General features: G+C 35.6%; 1 protein-coding gene and 1 pseudogene across 12 annotated transcripts in view; one reads left to right on the forward strand and one right to left on the reverse strand.

The window, feature by feature from the left end:
• Positions 1 to 19,776, reverse strand: part of BRIP1 (BRCA1 interacting helicase 1) — a 189,137-nt gene that overhangs the window by 167,445 nt on the left and 1,916 nt on the right. For 7 of the 12 annotated variants that reach the window (XM_055577414.1, XM_055577410.1, XM_055577409.1 and 4 more), the window contains exons 2-6: positions 18,016 to 18,129; positions 15,831 to 15,942; positions 13,898 to 14,071; positions 7,252 to 7,379; positions 5,360 to 5,479 (exon numbers count right to left, since the gene is read on the reverse strand). In XM_055577414.1, coding sequence (XP_055433389.1) covers positions 5,360 to 5,479; positions 7,252 to 7,379; positions 13,898 to 14,071; positions 15,831 to 15,942; positions 18,016 to 18,105 — 624 coding nt within the window. In that variant the 5' untranslated portion in view covers positions 18,106 to 18,129. Of the gene's footprint in view, positions 1 to 5,359; positions 5,480 to 7,251; positions 7,380 to 13,897; positions 14,072 to 15,830; positions 15,943 to 18,015; positions 18,130 to 19,776 lie in introns of those variants that run through there. The other 5 variants (XM_055577413.1, XM_055577408.1, XM_055577406.1 and 2 more) reach the window with 2 other exon arrangements.
• On the forward strand, positions 15,920 to 17,063 carry LOC129648503 (cytochrome c oxidase subunit 7C, mitochondrial-like; annotated as a pseudogene).

Below are 19,776 nucleotides of genomic sequence, written 5' to 3' on the forward strand. Positions count from 1 at the left end.
AAGAGAGTAAATATTAAAAGCTCTCATCATAAGAAGAAAAACCTTGCAACTACGTAAGGTGACAGATATTAACTAGACTTATGGTGATCACTTCCCAGTGTATACAAATAACGAACCATTATACCATACACCTGAAATTAACATATTAAATGTCAATTTTACCTCCATTAAAAAAGAGAAAGAGAAAAAAAAGTTGAACTAGAAACCAAAGTAAATTTCTAGCAGGTAAAAAAAATATTACTATACTCAAAGACTCCTTTCTTTAAATAAATGACCTTTACATATATCCCTATGATTCTTTATTATATTATATCCATGAAAAGGTTTAGCCCTGGTTCTCTGAAAAACAAGATGTATTATTTAGTGCTAAATATCCATGTAAGATTTACTACAAATGCTACCGTAAGCTTTTAAAATTAAGATGACAGCCAAAATACAAAATACTAGAGGTTTTCTTAACAATTTACTAAAATTTACTAAATTTACTAACAATTTACTACTACTACTACTAAGTCACTTCAGTCGTGTCCGACTCTGTGTGACCCCATAGACGGCAGCCCACCAGGCTCCCCCGTCTCTGGGATTCTCCAGGCAAGAACACTGGAGTGGGTTGCCATTTCCTTCTCCAATGCATGCAAGTGAAAAGTGAAAGTGAAGTCACTCAGTCGTGTCGGACTCTTCGCGACGCCATGGACTGCAGCCTACCAGGCTCCTCTGTCCATGGGATTTTCCAGGCAAAAGTACTGGAGTGGGTTGCCATTGCCTTCTCTAACAATTTACTAAAGTATAAAAGAAAGAAACATTCACATTAGCTAAAACTTTACATTTTGTACTAATTATGCTTCTATTGCAACTGCTTACTCTATCTTTGTTAAGAAAAAAAATATTGAAAATAATAGATCATTTTACATAAGTATTTGTGGGGTTTTCCATAGAGTTACTTTATATATTCATGCTTTTCAGTATGGATTAGCAAAAAAGAGAACAAATATTAGAGCTTAGCCATATGGTCTTTTCTGTCATTGCAAAAGTACTCTGCTGTCTGATAAATTTACTGTATGCATGCTTAATTAGTATGGCAAGTATCCCGTATGTCTTCTTACAAGTAAAAAGTCACTAGTGAAATGTTATCATTTGAGTTACTAGAGTTAGTTGAGATTTAGCTTGTTCAATAAATCTTCAAACTTACAAGAAGATTGCCAGAAACCCATGTCTTTAACAGTACGGATAATAAATCACCCATCTATGAAAAATACTCCATTTCTAAGGTAATGCAGAGTTATATCAGCTAAACCCAAGAAAGAAAATCTATAATTTCTGGTTTAAAAAAAAAACCTGATATAAAAATACAAATACACATGAATTGATACAATTATACTTTGCCAATGAGATCATAATAAATGATCAACGTAGTACACAACCAAAACAAGAAACCAATCTAAGAACTTAGTTTAAAATTAAGTTTAAAATTACTCAGCCAGGACAATGGTAGCTCTTCTTGGTCAAGCAACCTAAATTCTAAACAGGTTGAGTCGTAAACATCATCAACACAAATTAAAATAATTAATTATAAACCTAACTTTAAAAATTTATATTATTAACCAGTATAATAGCTTTTATCAGCAGCATAAAAATATACAACTATGCTGCTACTACTACTGCTGCTGCAGCTACTTTTACTACCACCTGCCACTTAATGTATGGATGCAAGAGTTGGACTGTGAAGAAAGCCGAGCGCCGAAGAATTGATGCTTTTGAACTGTGGTGTTGGAGAAGACTCTTGAGAGTCCCTTGGACTGCAAGGAGATCCAACCAGTCCATTCTGAAGATTAGCCCTGGGATTTCTTTGGAAGGAATGATGCTAAAGCTGAAACTCCAGTACTTTGGCCACCTCATGCGAAGAGTTGACTCATTGGAAAAGACTCTGATGCTGGGAGGGATTGGGGGCAAGAGGAGAAGGGGACGGCAGAGGATGAGATGGCTGGATGGCATCACCGACTCGATGGACGTGAGTTTGAGTGAACTCTGGGAGATGGTGATGATAGACAGGGAGGCCTGGCGTGCTGGGATTCATGGGGTCGCAAAGAGTCGGACACAACTGAGCGATTGAACTGAACTGAACTGAACTGAACCACTTAATAAGCATCAAGATATGCCAGGTACAGTCTAAGCACTTTATAAGTATTAAATTGTTTAATCCTCTAGCACCTTTGTAAGACAAATACTATACCCATTTAACAAATGAGAAACTGAAGTAGCAATAGTTAAAAAACTTAATCAAGGTTACAAAAGTAGTAAAGAACAGAACTGTGATTAAAACCCAGGCTGTCTGATTTGAGTCCACTGTCTTTAAAAAACCAAAATGAAATTAAAAGTAAAATCACTCTCTATTTCACTTTAGCTATTATCCAATCATAGCTTACTCTAGACTTGATTTCTTTCTGCTTTAGGCTTCTACATAATTTTTTCCTTATCTTGATGTTAGAATACTGTTTAGATAGCTCCAGAATTTCTGAGAGGCATTTTAGAGAATGTATAATAAAGTAATTAGAGTATCTGCCAGAGCATCAGATTGCTTAGGTAGGATATAATAACTCCACAATTTTCTGCTTTGTGATCTTAGGCAAATTACTTCTCAGTTTCCTTATCTATAAGATAAGAATAACAATAGTACCTGCCTCACAGTCATAAGAATTCAATAAGATTCTACCAACAAATATATATGCCACATGCTAAATATATGCTAAATATTTAGCTATATGCTAAATATATGCCATATGCTAATCCTCGGTACCAGAGATACTTGTGAAAAAGATTGACATTACATTCTAACAAGATAAACACATAATAAACAAGTAGACTAATAAATTCAAACAGTAAGGGCTATGAAGACAATAAGGTACTATGAAAGAAAATAAGCAAGGAAACACTGGCAGAGACAAACAAAGCATGTATTATTATTGACAATATTAAAAACTGAGACAACTTCTCCCAACAAGGCTTCTCTGAAGATAACTGACAATTTCCCCCCACCCCAACTTAGTATTTTCAAGAATTTAAAAGAAGGCTCTTTGAGGGCAGGGATTATGGTATGGATTCACTCAGTCTACAACTAGGTTCCTGGCACGAGCTTAGGTGCTTGAAACAGAAATGAATAAAGCACTCACAGTCTTCAAGGAGGCCTCAGTCTACTAGGGAACCTGGTGTTGTCTGTAACTGAACTCAGAGCAGGTAGAGAAGATATGAAGAGTAGTAAGTGTCAAAAACTGAGAAATACAAGGAACATTCCAGATGAGAATCTAACTCAAAACTAGAAACACCAAGGAAGGCTTCCTGAAGAATTAGAAGTCAGTCAAAACAGAGTGGGAAGGAGGAGAAAGAGAAAAAGAATGCAAAAAGTTTATAAAGGCTTAAAGTCTGTACAAGTAAACAGGAGCTTTATAAGCCATCTAAACACTTTTGGAATTTGTCAATGACTTGTTTCATCCCTTACCTGAACAACAACAACAAAAAATACAGGCTATATGAAACAATAGTTTTAAGATACAGGATATCCGGTAAGGAAGAGTTATCCCTGAGGGATGGGAAACAAAGGAGATTAAGCCTTATGATTGTTTCAGCTTGTGCTGAGAGTCTCCAGGCTGGGGCACCAGGAAGGGAAACCCAGATACAGCCCAGAAAACTCAACCTGAAGAGGTATCGCTGAGAGTTCAGGGAGATCAATAAAGTTCTGAGATAAGAATACCAGAAAGGAGAGAGCTGCACAGAGAATGAACTCCAGAGGTCTGCAGAAGGACCTCTCAAGTATCTAGTAGAGTACTGATCAGCACACACCAATGAGGAGACAATCTAAGACAGCGGCCAAGAACCACCTGAAATGAGACACTCACGTAGAGCATGGAACAGTGCCCGTTCCCACCGGCTAGGCGGACTCAAAAGGAGCCAGCCTCTACTGAGGTAGCCCAAAACTAAACCCTGATCAAGTCCTCCCTAACACATCCTAAAAGCAAGACCCAAAAGGATCAAGCTGATTCCAAGTAATAACTGCATCCCAGAAAAAAAGTCAAGAGGGTTTGTAGAAATACAATACCCAGTATTTAGCAAGGGAAAATTCACAATATTTGGAATTCAATAAAAAAATTACCAAGCATGATTCCATTCATATAAAACTATGGCAATGAAAACTAGCCAATAGTGACTGAAAAAAAAAAAAAATCTGTCATTGCCTAAGGATGGTGAGAAGAAAAATGTCCATTGGTCTGTCTTGCATTTGGATGAATCTTTTCCAGGCATCATTTTGTAATATCATAAACATGTCATTTTGAAAACATTTGGTGTACTGATTTTACAGATCTTATAAATAAATGTTAACACATTTCATTATATAATATCAAAAAGTCACATATATAACATCACTACCAATAAATATCATCAGAAAAGTCTTTTAAGTATCAGAAAACTGCTAACCTCACAGTGGTATATACAATTTTTCAAATTCTGATTTTTCACTTGAAAGGTCAAATTTTATCAGGCTCACTTTATTTTCAAGAATCACCATAGTCTGTCAGTTATTTTTTGAAGTAAAAACAATGTTCTGTGAAAAACGTGACTAGTTCAGCTCACAATTCAAACTATCCTACAAGTGTTTTTCTTTAAGATAACCATTCTACTCCTGAATGTGAAAGTGTTTTACAAAAACTATTCTTCACCCAGAATTAAAATCTTAAAGGTGAAAAATTTAATAAAATTAGTAACTTTTACTACTTCATCAAGGACATTCTTAAGTGAAACTGGCTTTTCTTAATTATGCATTAATGACAGAGAAGAAAATTACTATTAACACAAGTTGGTGCCACTATCTTGATCGTGCTAAAGCATCCGAGTTTTACCAGTCTTCACTTTTGCACCATCAATGCAAACACTGAAGACAGTTTAAAAAAAAAAAAAAAAAGGTAAGTAACATCTTAACATCACTATGAAAGTACTTCTGACCCCACAGACTGCCTAAAAACAATCTCAGGAATCTCCGGAGTTCCCTGGCCTAATCCTTGAGAACTGATGCCCTAAGAACACTGAAAGAAATTCAGGAAGTGGAATTCACAAACATTAGAATGTACAAGACGGGAAAAAAAAAAACCTTTTCACAGCTCATCTCAGTCCAATTCTCTTATTTTATAAGTGAAGAAACGGGCACAAAGAGCACAGGTTTCCCATTTCTCACAGCAGCAGACATGCAACAGCACTTAAGACTTCTGAGTTTTTCTCTACTCTTGATTATATAGTCCTTCTCTTTTTCAAAAATGCATTAACAAATACCACATTTGCCTTCTTTAAACTGAACAATGTCATAAATACACACATTCTGTGGAGAAATGGAGTTTATCTTTCCTAATGGAGAGTTGAGTTTTGTGGTCTTTTCTGAAGCAACTTTTGCATCCAAATGATGTACCTCCTTCTCAAAACAATGACGTTTTCTGATCTGTAAATACAGAACCAAATTGAAGTTTATTGTAAACTAAAAGTTTGATGAGGCTAGTTGTTCTCAAAGATCAAAACAGCTATAGTGTGCGCTTTTAGCATTAAAAAAAAAAATGACTATTTCTAACTGCTGCTGCTGCTGCTAAGTCGCTTCAGTCGTGTCCAACTCTGTGCAACCCCATAGACGGCAGCCCACCAGGCTCCCCCATAACAATCAAATTTCTAACAACTAGGCACTTTATTACAAGACTTAAATAAAACAGAATACAGTAACATCTCTCAAATTCCAACCAAAATAGCTTTAATTAGTGATGTATCAAAACTCGGCATTGTAAAATGATCTTCCCACAAAATAGTCCCACCATATGGACACCAAGAATAGCATTATACCAAGTCCAACTACATATCCAATTGGAAAATTAAACATGAAAAGCTTATTCTAAATTTTAAAAAAAAACACACAGAATAAAAAATTTGAATGTAAATATTCATTATTTCCTATATGATAGAATTATTTGATTACTATTATTATATTACTTGTTAGATAACTAATAATCCAAACTGTATTTGACTAATTTTTTTTTATAAATACCACTGTTTTCTTTCCAAACTACATGTGCTTTTTCTTACTTGCCAAAAACCTATGTACTCAAACTATGATGGGGAAAAAAAGCATTTCTACTGATAATTCATTACTATCAAAAAAGAAATGAAAGCCAATGAAATCAGGGAATAAATGTTGTACTTTGAACCCTACTTCATAACATCCAGCTGTAAGTACACATTTTGCTGGTAAAAAATTTTTTTTAAATACAATTTATTATTATTATTATTTTGCCACACCATGCAGCATGTGGGAATCTTAGATCCTCAACCAGGGATCAAACCCATGCCCCCTGTAATGGAAGCACAGAATCTTAACCACTGGACTGCCTGGCAAGTCCCACTGGTAAAAATTTTTAAAGATTCACACTTCATTTGTAATTAGGACTTTTCCAAATATAAAACTAGAAAATGGATTTATTCTATTTCTAAAAACAAGGTTTAATTGTGGAAGTTAGGATTATACATGGAACAAACTATATAAAAATGCAAACATTTTTTGAGAATATTCAATTAAAAATGTACAATTATCTACAATGACATGCTAATTAATAATCTTTATTTGTAACTAAATCTATTAAAGTCCAGTCTCCCTACCTCAATGCTATGAACTCTATGAGAAAATATATGAGTTCAACGCCATGAACTCTATTCACCTATTAAAAGTATATTTCATTTAAAACTTCTAGTAAAAAATTACTTTAAAAATAAACATTTTATAATTATTCATAATAAAAACTCAATAAATAAGAGTAATCCTTATCATTACATTAAAACTATCAATATTAAAAATATCTGACCTAAATACTTGTATCAGAGGTATTCTGGCCAAAAGAAAACACCATTGTTAGATAAAAAACAGAGCAGTTAAAAGTACAAAGTAACTCTATTACTATAACATGCCATAAGTAAATGTTTTACTATCAAATTTCTTAAATATAAATAAGCATCATTCAGTTTCACTTTAATGACATGCTACTATGAATAATCTACTATAACAAGCTCCTTTGTAATGAATAAATATATAAAATGAAATTACAGTAACTGACCATTAAATTTATATCTGACACTATCCAACTAATCTCTTCACATGCCACTGAAAACGACTGATACTTGACTACCTTGTTCAGCCATAACTAATGGGATTATTTCACTGCCAAGACTGTTTACCTGCTGTGCTGTTTCCAAGGGTCGAATTCTTTTCTTCTCTACTTGAAAATCATCATTTTCGTCTCTGTACATAGATGCCTGCTTCTTAGCAGATAGCTTTGCAGCCAGTGTAGTTTTTTCAGGAGAGTCTTATATAAGAAGTCATAAAAAATTAGTGTAAGTAGATTACATTTAGTCAATTTTTCCAGGAAAAAAAACTGGAGTTAGGATGTAAGATTTTAATCTGTAAAAATACTGAATCACTATGCTGTACATCTGAAACTAATATAATATTGTAAATAAAGTACACTTCAATTTTTAAAAAGATGTTGACATTTCTAATAACTTCAAAACATACTTCAAAATATGAAATGCTAAACATCTTTAAAATCACTTATTTATCACTGAATTTACTTAACAAAGAGCAAACATTGTAAGAAATGTTTTCAAGAGGAAAAGTCCAGCCTTGATTTTTAATAGGTTTATGCTTTTGTAGACCACTTCCAATAATGTGGCTTAAAAAATATAACTTTAAGAGTCTCTCAAAAACTTTTCATCTGTATAAAAATCTTTCTTTACAGTGCCTTATTTAATGTTTCTTTTCTACTAAAATTCTCTATGATCTTCAGGCTAAAAACACAGTAGAATCAAGCTCCTAAAATCTGTTTTTTAATTCCACAATCCTGAAAGCTCAATCTCGTTTATCAGTGACCTCTTAATTACCAAATATTATCCCCATTTTATAAATGTGAGCAGTAGGTTTTAAAAGAAGTCAAGTAACATGCTCATATCATATGGCAAGTAAAAGGCAAGGCCTGCATGTGACTTGACTCCCGCTGTCTGACTCCAAAATCCATATGTATAACCTCTAGGCATACAGCCAAACATAACACTCTGTCTTCTTGGAACATAACAAACACATTTCCTTTCTCCTTAATTTCTGTAACACCGTTCTTAACTGTTCCTATACAGTGGTTTCTCCCTTTCCCTAGAACGTGAGCATTCTTAAAAATACCTTCCTTACTCTGTGCTCTTCTCTACACATTCCCTCCACTCCCAGAGTTTCAATTCATTTATTCAAGCATTTATTATATTGAGTCCATACAATTCCAGACACCATGGACAACAATGAAGAACAAAGTTCCTGGCCTTATACAACTTACAGACTATTAAGGGGAGAAAGCCCTATGAGCAGCAGGTCCAATCCATTTTCAAAAAAGAAGTTCGAGTTTGCACAAACATAGAAGTGAATCTATGCCACGCAGCACTGGTTTTCAAGCTTTTTCTGAGGAGGACTATATTTTTTAAAGAAATATTGCTTAGGATTTCTAAGCTGATCCATTGTCCCCTTCTCCCTATAAGCTATGTTTCTTCCTTAGGCTCTTAGGAACACAGTTTAAAACCCATTATATTCTAAAATCTTAACAGTTCTGCCTTTCATACCTAGGTCTTTAATCTACCTGGTATGAGTTTTTGTGTATAGAGTAAAGTAGGACTCCAATTTTAATTTTTTCCTACAGATATTTAATAGTCAAATGGCAACCCACTCCAGTATTCTCGCCTGAAAAATCCCATGGACGGAGGAGCCTGGCAGGCTGCAGTCCATGGGGTTGCAGAGTCAGACATGATTGAAGCTTCACTACTTATGGGAAAACCCCTGTGCCCTCTGCTCTACAAAAGCACTTCTATTAAAAAAATCAAGTTTTAGCATACATGTAGAATGGAATTTGGGTTCTCCACTATTTTCCACTATGCTAATACCATGCTGTTTTAATTATTATAGCCATATACATATAACGAATCAGGATATCTCACAGATCACGTCCTCTCACCTCAACCTGCTTCCTGAAAACTGTCTTGGCTGTTCTTAGTCCTTTATATTCCCATACATATTTTAGAAAACACATGTAATTTTGAGCTCTACAATTTCCTGGCAAACAAGTAAAATAACCACAAACAAATCTAGATCAGTGACTCTTAACTGGGCTAGTTTTAACAATCCCACCCTAGACCCCAGGGACATTAGGCAACATCTGGAGAGATTTTTGATTGTCACAAGATGGGAGGAGGGTGAGTACTACTGGCATCTAGGGGGTTGAGGCCTGAGAGATGCTTCTAAACATTCCACAATGTGCAGGACAGAATTATCTACAACACAGAATTATCCTACTCAAAATGGTAAAAGTGCCAATGCCGAGGAAGTGTTAGCCACTCAGTCGTGTCCAATTCTTTGCAACCCCATGGACTGTAGCCCTCCAGGTGCCTCTGTCCATGGAATTTTCCAGGCAAGAAGACTAGAGTAGCTTGCCACTCCCTTCCCCAAATAAACCAAGGGGCAAATTCGTAGGACTCATTAAAGGGTATGAAACATCTACCAAAAACAATAATCCAGTTTTAGAAAAACTAAACTGCCATGTGTCAAATATGATTAACTCCAATTCATGAAAAAAAATTATATCATATGCATATACAAAAAGGCTTATCTTCCTAGTCTTTATAGTAGAGGAGTTTGCAAGAAGCTTACCAAAGCTGTTAAATCTTTAAAATAAAAGGTTATAAAGAAATTAAGTATATTCAGAATATATTTAAAACAACAACAAATCCTGGAAATCAGTAAGAAACAACCCAACAGAAAAATGGGCAAACACTTGAAGGGGTAGTTCACTAAAGGGGATATTCAAATGACCAATAAATACATTAAAAGACACTCAATCTCATTAGTTACCAGAGAAATATCAATTAAAACTCACAAGAACACCACAAAGGAACCAGAATGGCTAAAATTTAAAAAGACTCAAATATCCAATGCTAACAAGAATGCTGAACAACATAACTTCCACATACTACTAGATGTAGGGCAAAGGGGTGCAAAATTGGTTCAATCATTTGGAAAATGCTGGCATTATCTACTATAGCTCATCATAATCATATACACCAAAAGTAGCAATTCTATTCCAAGCTATATATCTGATAGAAAATATTTACCTATCTGTACCAGAAAGAATAAGAATACTCATAAAAGATCAATAACCAAAATAAGAACCCACCCAAATGTCTAACAATTGTAGAATGAATAAATTATGGCATATAATCTATTATATACCATAAAATAAAGCTATATGAACCACTACTTTATGCAACAACCCAAATGAATCTCAGAAATATTTTAGGCAAAAGTTGACAGACACAAGAGTACAAATATAATTCCATTTCTATGAAGAAGCAAAACTCATCAATGATGACATAGGGAAAATAGCAACTACCTATAATGAGAAAGAATACCAAGTGGAAAAGAACATGAGAAGTGCCACTGGGGTGTTGGCTATGTCCTATTTTTCATCTAGGTGGTAGTTACATGAGTGTAATTACTCTGGGAAAATTCATCAAGCTATACACTTAGAATTCTGTGTGCTTTTCTATATTTAAGTTACATATTTCTAAAAAATTTACTTAAAAATATAAAGAGTATCAGAATATAACCCAGATTTACCCCATCTGATCCTTGAAAAGATTATTCTAAATAACTCTAACTCACAACTATATTAAAATTCAAGTTGCATACATATTGAAAATTGATTTTTTACGAAGTTAAAAAAGCAATGCAGCAGATAAAGAACAGCCTTTTTGACAAATGGTGCTGAACAATTAGATATTCATATGCCAAATAAATGAACTTGAATCCACACTCACACCATATACAAAAATTAACCCTTAGACCTAAAAGTAAAACCTAAATTTGATTAAAAAATAAACTTGTACTCAAAAATGTATCAGATCAGATCAGTCGCTCAGTCATGTCCGACTCTTTGTGACCCCATGAATCGCAGCACGCCAGGTCTCTTAAAACTTAACAATAAGGAAAAAACAATAAACAAGCAAAAGATTTCAACAGTTCAAAGAAGATATACAAATGGCTAATAAGCACACGAAAAGATGCTCAACATCACAAGTCATTAGGGAAATGTGAAATAAAACCACAATAAGATACCACTATAAGCTTATAAGAGTGATGCTGGGAAAGACTGAAGGCAAAAGGAGAAGGGGCAGCAGAGGATGAGATGGCTAGATGGCATCACCAACTCAACAGACACAAATTTGAGCAAACTCCAGGAGATAGCAGGGGGCACAGGAGCCTGGTATGCTGCAGTCCATGGTGTCACAAAGAGGTGGACGTGACAGTGACTGAACAGCAACAATAAGCTTATTAGAATGGCTAAAAAGATTACCAAACCACTGTCGGCAAGGATGTAGAGAAACGAGAATCCTCATACACTCCTGGCAGGAATGTAAAATGGCATAACTACTCTGGGAAACAGTTTTGAAGTTTCTTAAAAAGTTAACCGTAAGTGATCCAGTCATTACATTTCTAGATAACTACCAAGGAAAGTAAAAACACATGTCCATAACAATGACTTATAAACAAACGTTCCTAACAGCTTTATTTGTAATAACAGCCCTGAAACTAGTAACAACTCAAATATACAACAGGTGACTGGATAAACAGTTTGTAGGGCTTCCCTCGTGGCTCAGATGGTAAAAGAATCCACCTGCAATGCAGGAAACCTGAGTTTGGGGAGGATGAATTAGCGGTGGGAAGGAGGAATAACACAAGAGCATGAGTAAACTTTTGAAGGTGACAGATAATAGTAACTATTTTAATGTTGGCGAAAGTTTCAGGGAAATACTCTTACGTTAAACCTCATCCAAATGTACCATTTAAATATACAGAGTTTGTTATGTCATGTATATTTCAATAAAGCTATCTTTAAAAAAAAAAATTCAGGTTGTACGTAAAACAAGCCAGAGTTCTTATAATTAGCTCAAAATCAATTCCATTCATTCATACAAAAGGTATTTATCTAACTACTACCTATATGCCAGGCACTCTGCTAGTTATGCAATGATGAGCAAACTGACATAGCTCCTGATCTAATGGACTATACAGTCTGCTAGGGGAAGCAGAGATTAATAAAAGATGCGCACAAACACATGGATAATATAAGCTGTAACAAGTGCTATGAAGGAGAGGTACACAGTGAAATGACAGAATATAACAGGGAAACCAAATCTAATCCGATGGAAAGAGCAGTATGGCTGCCTTAAAGAGTGCTATTTAAGCTGAGAGCTAAAGGAAGAGCAAGTAAACAAGATGGAACCTGATTCAGAAGAGACGTTAACACATGCAAAGGAGAAAGCATGACCCTTTGAAGGAATGGAAAGAAAGCCAAGAGTTAACAGTCAAAACCCTGTAGAAAACACAAGTGGTCACCTCTCCAGTATCTAGTCCACTTCCTCGTCCTCATTCCCAACAGAAACACACTTCAGTTGAAGCAGCTAACATCCTCTACAGTCAAGTACTTTAGTGGAAGATGAATCCATCCTTAATTTTAGAAAGTGGATAATGTTTAGACATAAGTCAATCATGGCAACCGCTTTTCTCCCAGCCATGGATTGTCATTAGTTAAGGAATGGCATGAGTGAAAGCAGGAAAGGAGTTATTACATGCTCTAAACAAGAGATGACAGTCTGGACTAGGAGATATCAATGGAGACAGAAATCTATATGGGGGAATAAGGAAAAGTGTATAGGATGTGTCCTAGGTTTCTGACTTCAGCAGATAATGATCCATCTTTTCCATACAGTCAAAGCACAAGAAATATCTTTAAATTAATAACCTTGCTATGCTATGCTATGCTAAGTCACTTCAGTCGTGTCCAACTCTGTGCAACCCCATAGACGGCAGCCCACCAGGCTCCCCCGTCCCTGGGATTCTCCAGGCAAGAACACTGGAGTGGGTTGCCATTTCCTCCTCCAATGCATGAAAGTCAAACATGCAAGTGAAGTCGCTCAGTCGTGTCCGACTCTTAGCAACCCCATGGACCCCATGGATTGAAGCCTAACAGGCTCCTCTGTCCATGGGATTTTCCAAGCAAGAGTACTGGAGTGGGGTGCCATTGCCTTCTCCGTAATAACCTTATGTTATTGATAATATATTTCTCTTAAATAAATCTAGTAAGAACTCCCTAGGTAGCTCAAATGGTAAAGGATCTGCTTGCAATGCAGGAGACCTGGGTTTGATCCCTGGGTCAGAAAGATCTCCTAGAGAAGGGCATGGCAACCCACTCCGGTATTCTTCCCTGGAGAATTCCATGGACAGAGGAGCCTGGTGGGTTACAGTCCATGGGATCATAAAGGGTAGGACACGACTGAGCGACTAACACATACATATTTAAGGATCATACTTGAAACATAGCTGATTCTCAGATAGGATACTGGTGTCAGAAGTTCAGGCAAACTTACCAAGAATAAGTGAGGCTAATTAGATTTTGTCTTATGCTTACAGATCAATATGTTTTATAAAATTCTATCATATAACTAATAATACTGCCTACAAATAACATCAGTTTCTGAGTATCATTAATTTTGCCTTGCCTTCTTTAAAAATGGTTTACGTTAGCAACATGTTTGAATCAATTAAAAGTGAGGCCAGGAAAACAGTCCAAGGATTTCTGACCATTCTATGCATTATTTAAAATAATTCCAGAGAAATCAGGTGGAAATACATAACCAATTATGCTAACCAAATTTATCGACATTAGGTATCATAACAGCAATAATTAACACTCCTATCACAGATACCAACAGACCCAGGCAAAATATACACTACCTTGAGAACCTGACAAAGTGCCATTTCTTTCAGAAGGTGGTGTACTTGGACTGCTGAAATGATGCGAAGTTCGCTGGTGCACATCACTGTTGGCAGAATTCTTTGAATGGCATGTACAACAACACGACAATGGTACTTCAGTTTTCTTACTTAAGCTTTCATCCATTGGCTTCCCTAAAAACGAAAGAATCTCTAATTAAAAAAACATTAATCTTTCTTCACAGCTAGCATACACAACCACCCTTTTTTTGCCCAAGATTAGGCGATTTCCCAGGATTCAGAATTTCAGGGCTAAAATCAGAAAGTGAAAGTGAAGTGGCTCAGTCATGTCTGACTCTTGGCGACCCCATGGACTGTAGCCCACCAGGCTCCTCTGTCCATGGGATTCTCTTAAGCAAGAGTACTGGAGTGGGTTGCCATTTCCTTCTCCAAAATCAGAAAACTACCTGGCAAATCTGGACAAGCTGATCACTCAATCTGCAGCATCGAATGAGGACAGGAGAGAAACACTTATGCCAGAAATATACAGAGAGATGCTAATAACAAATTTAGCTTAATCATTTAACAAATGATTTAGAAAAATCTAATAATAGTCAAAGATTCATAATGTAACAGAGGCACAACCACTACTGAGACATATTAAAACACTAAGTATACCTAAAGCATATTCTTAATTACTTACATTCTTAATTACTGCTATTTTCCTAACTGAAGAACTTGAAAGTTCAATATGGTAAATAATAATGCAAACAAAAAAGGGTTAAATCATTCCCACATTATACTTCTAATTCAAAAAACATGTTTCTTAATATCATTTTTGATATCTATATCAAAATAGTTTAAAGTCAATATTCAAATTAAACAGGTAATTTTTAATACTTAAATACAAAGTTGCAATAGTTTTGCATGTGTGCCTACAGTGTATAAGAATATAATTCAGATATTAAAAAATCTGAATAATGTATTTTATTTTCTATATACAGTACTGATATTAGTTTCCCATCTGCACTACATAAATACATTTTCCAGAGTCTCCCATTAAAATTTCATTAACATTTTCACCAAAGATAAACATCAGTAAGAAACAAAGTGGACAACCAAAAGCTTATAAAATATTTACTTTTAATCTTTAATAGTCTTACCAGTAGCAAAAATATTTTTTTTAAAAACATGTATGTGTGTGTATACATGTATATGTATGTGTGTGTATACACACACATATATATACACATACATATCCACAGTTAATTTAAAATTCTCCTAATACTTTAGGTCAAAGCCATCTAATTATGTAACTAAAATGTATCCAATATTGTCTTTCAGATTTATCATATAAAATAGTTTTTCACAAAAGTTAAGTGCTACTTTTTGTTAGTAAATGTGACATGTGTAAGCAAATAAAGCAATGGGAAATAATGCAAATCCATAAAAACAATATTATAATAAACTTCTGCTTACGACAGAATTCTTCTCTGGCATCCAAACAAGTAGAAAGATCAACTAGAATTTTTCATGTATCCCATTTTCTAATGTTATTAGATAAGCAACAATATTAAAGGATTTATTTTAAAAAAGCAATTATTTGTATATGCTATATAATCATGTCAGCCCTATCTCTTGAATCTTTTACATACAAATTATTCTCTAATTATTTTCATAATCATTCTTTAAGTATTCCAAGGTTCTTATGTATAGTATACTCCGAATCATCAAATAAAGGACTATCTTACATTTAAAATTATTTTAGGATTAAGTGAACACATTGTGCTAAACTCAAACTCTTAGAAGACCCAGAACTGATTATAAAGAAATATCTTAAAAGAGAATATTTAAATTAGCTAGGACATGGTTGAATTATTCTGGGTAAAAAGTACTTCATCAGATTTTTTTTAGGACCCAATAAGCAACCTGAAAATATCAACCAACTACTTACCACTAAGAGACTGTTGCCATGCTAAAGCAGAACAAAGTAAGGCTAAGCTTTTCCCACTCCCTGTGGGGCTCTCCAATAAACAGTGCTGCTTACTATTTAATCCTCTGACAATCTATGAACACAAAAACAATTTTTTAAATCAATAAACAACATACTTCATTAAGTCTCTCTCCTTTACAACCACCAGAAGTCTAAGTTGCGTGCAGTTCAGGGAACATGGCAACAGCAGCAAGGAGAACTAGAATTTAGTTAAATCTGGAATTTATTCCTTTATTTGTTGTTGTTTAGTCACTAAGTCATGTCTGACTCTTTTGCGACACTATGGACTGCAGCCCGCCAGGCTCCTCTGTCCATGGGATTTCCCAGGCAAGAATACTGGAGTGAGTTGCCATTTCCTTCTCCAGGGGATCTTCCTAAACCATGCTTCAAACCCATGTTTCCTGCACTGGCAGGGGGGTTCTTTACCACGGAGCTACCAGGGAAGTCCCCGATTCCTTCATATCTCTCCCTAAAATTATGTTAGACTTAAAGTATATCAAGCAGAAAAGAAACAAAAGCAATTGGTGCCTTACTTATGCAAACACCATCATTTCTATAAAACTAGAATACACTAACATCTTTGATGAAAACTTAATAGAGGACACTGCTGAGAATGTTACAACCACTTTTACAGAAATTAAAAATTTCTAGTAAAGTTGAAGATACCCAATTCCAGCAATCCAGTCCTAAGTAAATACCTAAAACCTTTCCCAAATGAATATAAGGCAACACGTGTAAGTTTATGGCAGCACTGTTTGTAACTGCAAAATAACGTAAACAATATAAACATCTATCAAGAGGAAAATGGGCAAATAAAATTCTAGTATATTAAAACAACGGAATAGTATAAGGAATGAAAATGAGTTATCAATCAATAGGGCTACATCTTAAAAATAATGTTAGACAAGGGAACAAGGTCATGAGGAAAGGAGGGCCTGGTGTGCTGCTGCCATTTCTCCTGCCTTCAGACTCTGCGTCGGCCACAGAACTTCCAACGGTGCTATGATGGGACAGAGCATCTGAAGGTTCACAACCTCTATGGTTCACAGGAGCCACTGTGACAAGGGTCCGGGGAGGAATCTACCATTTTCAGTGGAAAACAAGTGGCAGTTACTAGTTATGAAGACTTTGTACTTTGGATCTCAGTTTGTTTCTCCTTTCTTTATAGTAAGACACCAACTGATTAAAAAATAATCCATGAAACAAATATGAAAAGGAGCATTTTAAAAAAACACCAGTTCTTGAACTCAACATACTAGATATGTCTATAAATAAACTTATAGCAGAAATTCTTAAAAACCAATAATAATAATATTAATGTTAAGAAAAAAAACCACAAAATCAAGTTCTCCAGAAAGCTGAGTACAATATCGTATCATTGTGCAAAGTTTAAAAATATGTAAAGTATACTCAATATTGTTTATGCATACATGTATATGCAATGTAAGTATAAAAACACGGCTAGAAGAGAAAAAGAACAAATTCGGGATATTAGTTATCTTCTTACTTGTGAAAAGTGAAAGTGAAAGTGAAGCCGCTCAGTCATGTCTGACTCTTTAGGACTCCATGGACGGTAGCCTACCAGGCTCTGTGGTCCATGGGATTCTCCAGGCAAGAATACTGGAGTGGACTGCCATTTCCTTCTCCAGGGGATCTTCCCAACCCAGGGATCGAACCCAGGTCTCCTGCATTGCAGACAGACGCTTTACCATCTGAGCCACTAGGTAAACAAGGTAAAATATGGCAAAACATTAAGATTCAACAAAGCTGGTATGTTGGTTTTACTCGTTTGTATATTAAATTCCTATATGATTGAAATATTTTTAAAAATTATGGTTAAAAATATAGTATTCTATATAAAATATAGTAAATACTTTGTATTTCAAAGTAATTCAGTAAAGCAGTAATTCAGTAAATAGAAGTTTCAGATGAGCTGAGAACATTTTTTACAATGCTCTCCTTTGCCTCCTAATTTTATATATATAGTCTAGCAGCAATCAGTATTATTTTTCCAAAAGTCAGAGGTTCTTCAATGAACCCAGCAAATCCATCTACCATCTGCAAAAAATATGAAGTAATAGACTCAATGTATGTTATGAATTATAAGCACCTGTATCTTAAGACTTAATTGCCGAAAAACACTTACAGAATTCATCATAGCAAGCTGTGATGGATAAGCTTTACAAGGAAAGTTAATCTTCACCCCACCAATTGTATATTCAGCTGAAGACATCATGCTTTGTTTACTTCAGATTCCTAACTGCAACAGAAATGAAAGTCAATATTGAAATAAGGCTATTCAAAGAAAAACAGATACCTAATACTAGGACAGAATTCCAATTTAAAAATTGGAATTAATAAATGTATAAACAAAACGAAAGTAAAAGAATTTCCTACCCTGACAAATCACAGTGGTTAAGAACACATCTTGGAATCTAACAAATCTAGATTTGCATCCCTATTCTGCCAAAACTGTGGACCAAGAGTTAGGAAATATAGGTTCTAGATCAGGTTCTGACAACTCAGATATTTTAACCTGATCATGTCTCTTCGCTTTTTCAGACTAAGATTCTTATGTGTGTTTGTGTTCTGTGCTCGGTTGTGTCCAAATCTTTGCAACCCTATGGACTGCAGCCTGCCAGGCTCCTCTGTCCATGGAATTTTCCAAGCAAGAATACTGGAGTGAGTTGCCATTTCCTCCTCCAAGGAATATTCCCCAACCAGGATTGAACCTGGGTCTCTGGTGTCTCCTACATTGGTAGGCAGGTTCTTTACCACTGAGCTACCTGGAAAGCCCCTCTTACATGTAATAATCCCTAATTTTAAAAATTGTTGTAAGGAAGAAAGTACCTTGGGCACATAATAGGCACTCAATAGTTCTTACTTTAAAGGTCAGTAGGGTATCATGGAAAGATGGGTTTTGAAGAAGGGAAAGCCTAAACTGGAATTCCACTATGAATCACTTAACCTCACAGAGCCTATTTCTTCATCTGTGAAATGGAGATATCTGCCTGACAGGGTTTTTATGAATATCTGCCAGGCACTGAGTTAAGAATTAAAAACGGTAATGTACAGAATGTGCCTAAACTGCAGTATCTGATACACAGGAAGTGATCTTGTTTAATCCCCACTTCTTATAAACCATATTCTCTTAACCTAGGAGCCAAAGCTGTAATTCAAAGACTGTGATCTCTTGATATTGCATGCAACAGTTTCTGTGCATGACTGCATTTTTTTTTAAAGAGAAAGTCCATAAATTTCTCATTCCCAGAATATCCTAAGGAAATAATGGAAAACTGAGGAGAAAATGATATACACTGTTATCAACTGAGAAATTATTTGCAGTAGTGAAAAAAAGGTCAATTCGATCTGAGGACAGAGAAATGGTTAAATACCAATTCAACAGATTAGGAAGCCAATAACAACCTTTACGGTAGCTTATGTGTCCCCAGAAAGTTCAGAACCACTATTCTAAGGTATTTTTCAGTTCTAACATTTGGTGTTTCTGTGAAGCTCTGGCAATGAAATTTGGTGGAATCTCATCCCTTAATCTAGGGCTTTCCAGGCGGGGTGAGGGTAAAGAACCGCCTGCCAATGCAGGAGACATAAGAGACTCAGTTCCATCCCTGGGCTTGGGAAGATCCCCTGGAGGAGCGTGTGGCAACCCATTTCAATATCTGACCTGCAGAATCCCGGTGGAGAGAGAAGCCTGGTGGGCTGCTGTCCGTGGAGTCGCAGACAGTCGGACACGACTGAAGCGACTAAGCAGGCACGCATCCCTTAAACTAAACCAACAACTCAAGACTGGCCCAGTTTCTCACATAGAACCTAAAAAACCAACCTCCCCGCCCGCCCCAGTTGTGGCAGCAGGTATCTCAAAATAAGGATACTTCGCCCACACTGAATA

Source organism: Bubalus kerabau, chromosome 4, assembly GCF_029407905.1.
Source record: "Bubalus kerabau isolate K-KA32 ecotype Philippines breed swamp buffalo chromosome 4, PCC_UOA_SB_1v2, whole genome shotgun sequence".
Taxonomy (NCBI): Eukaryota; Metazoa; Chordata; class Mammalia; order Artiodactyla; family Bovidae; genus Bubalus; species Bubalus kerabau.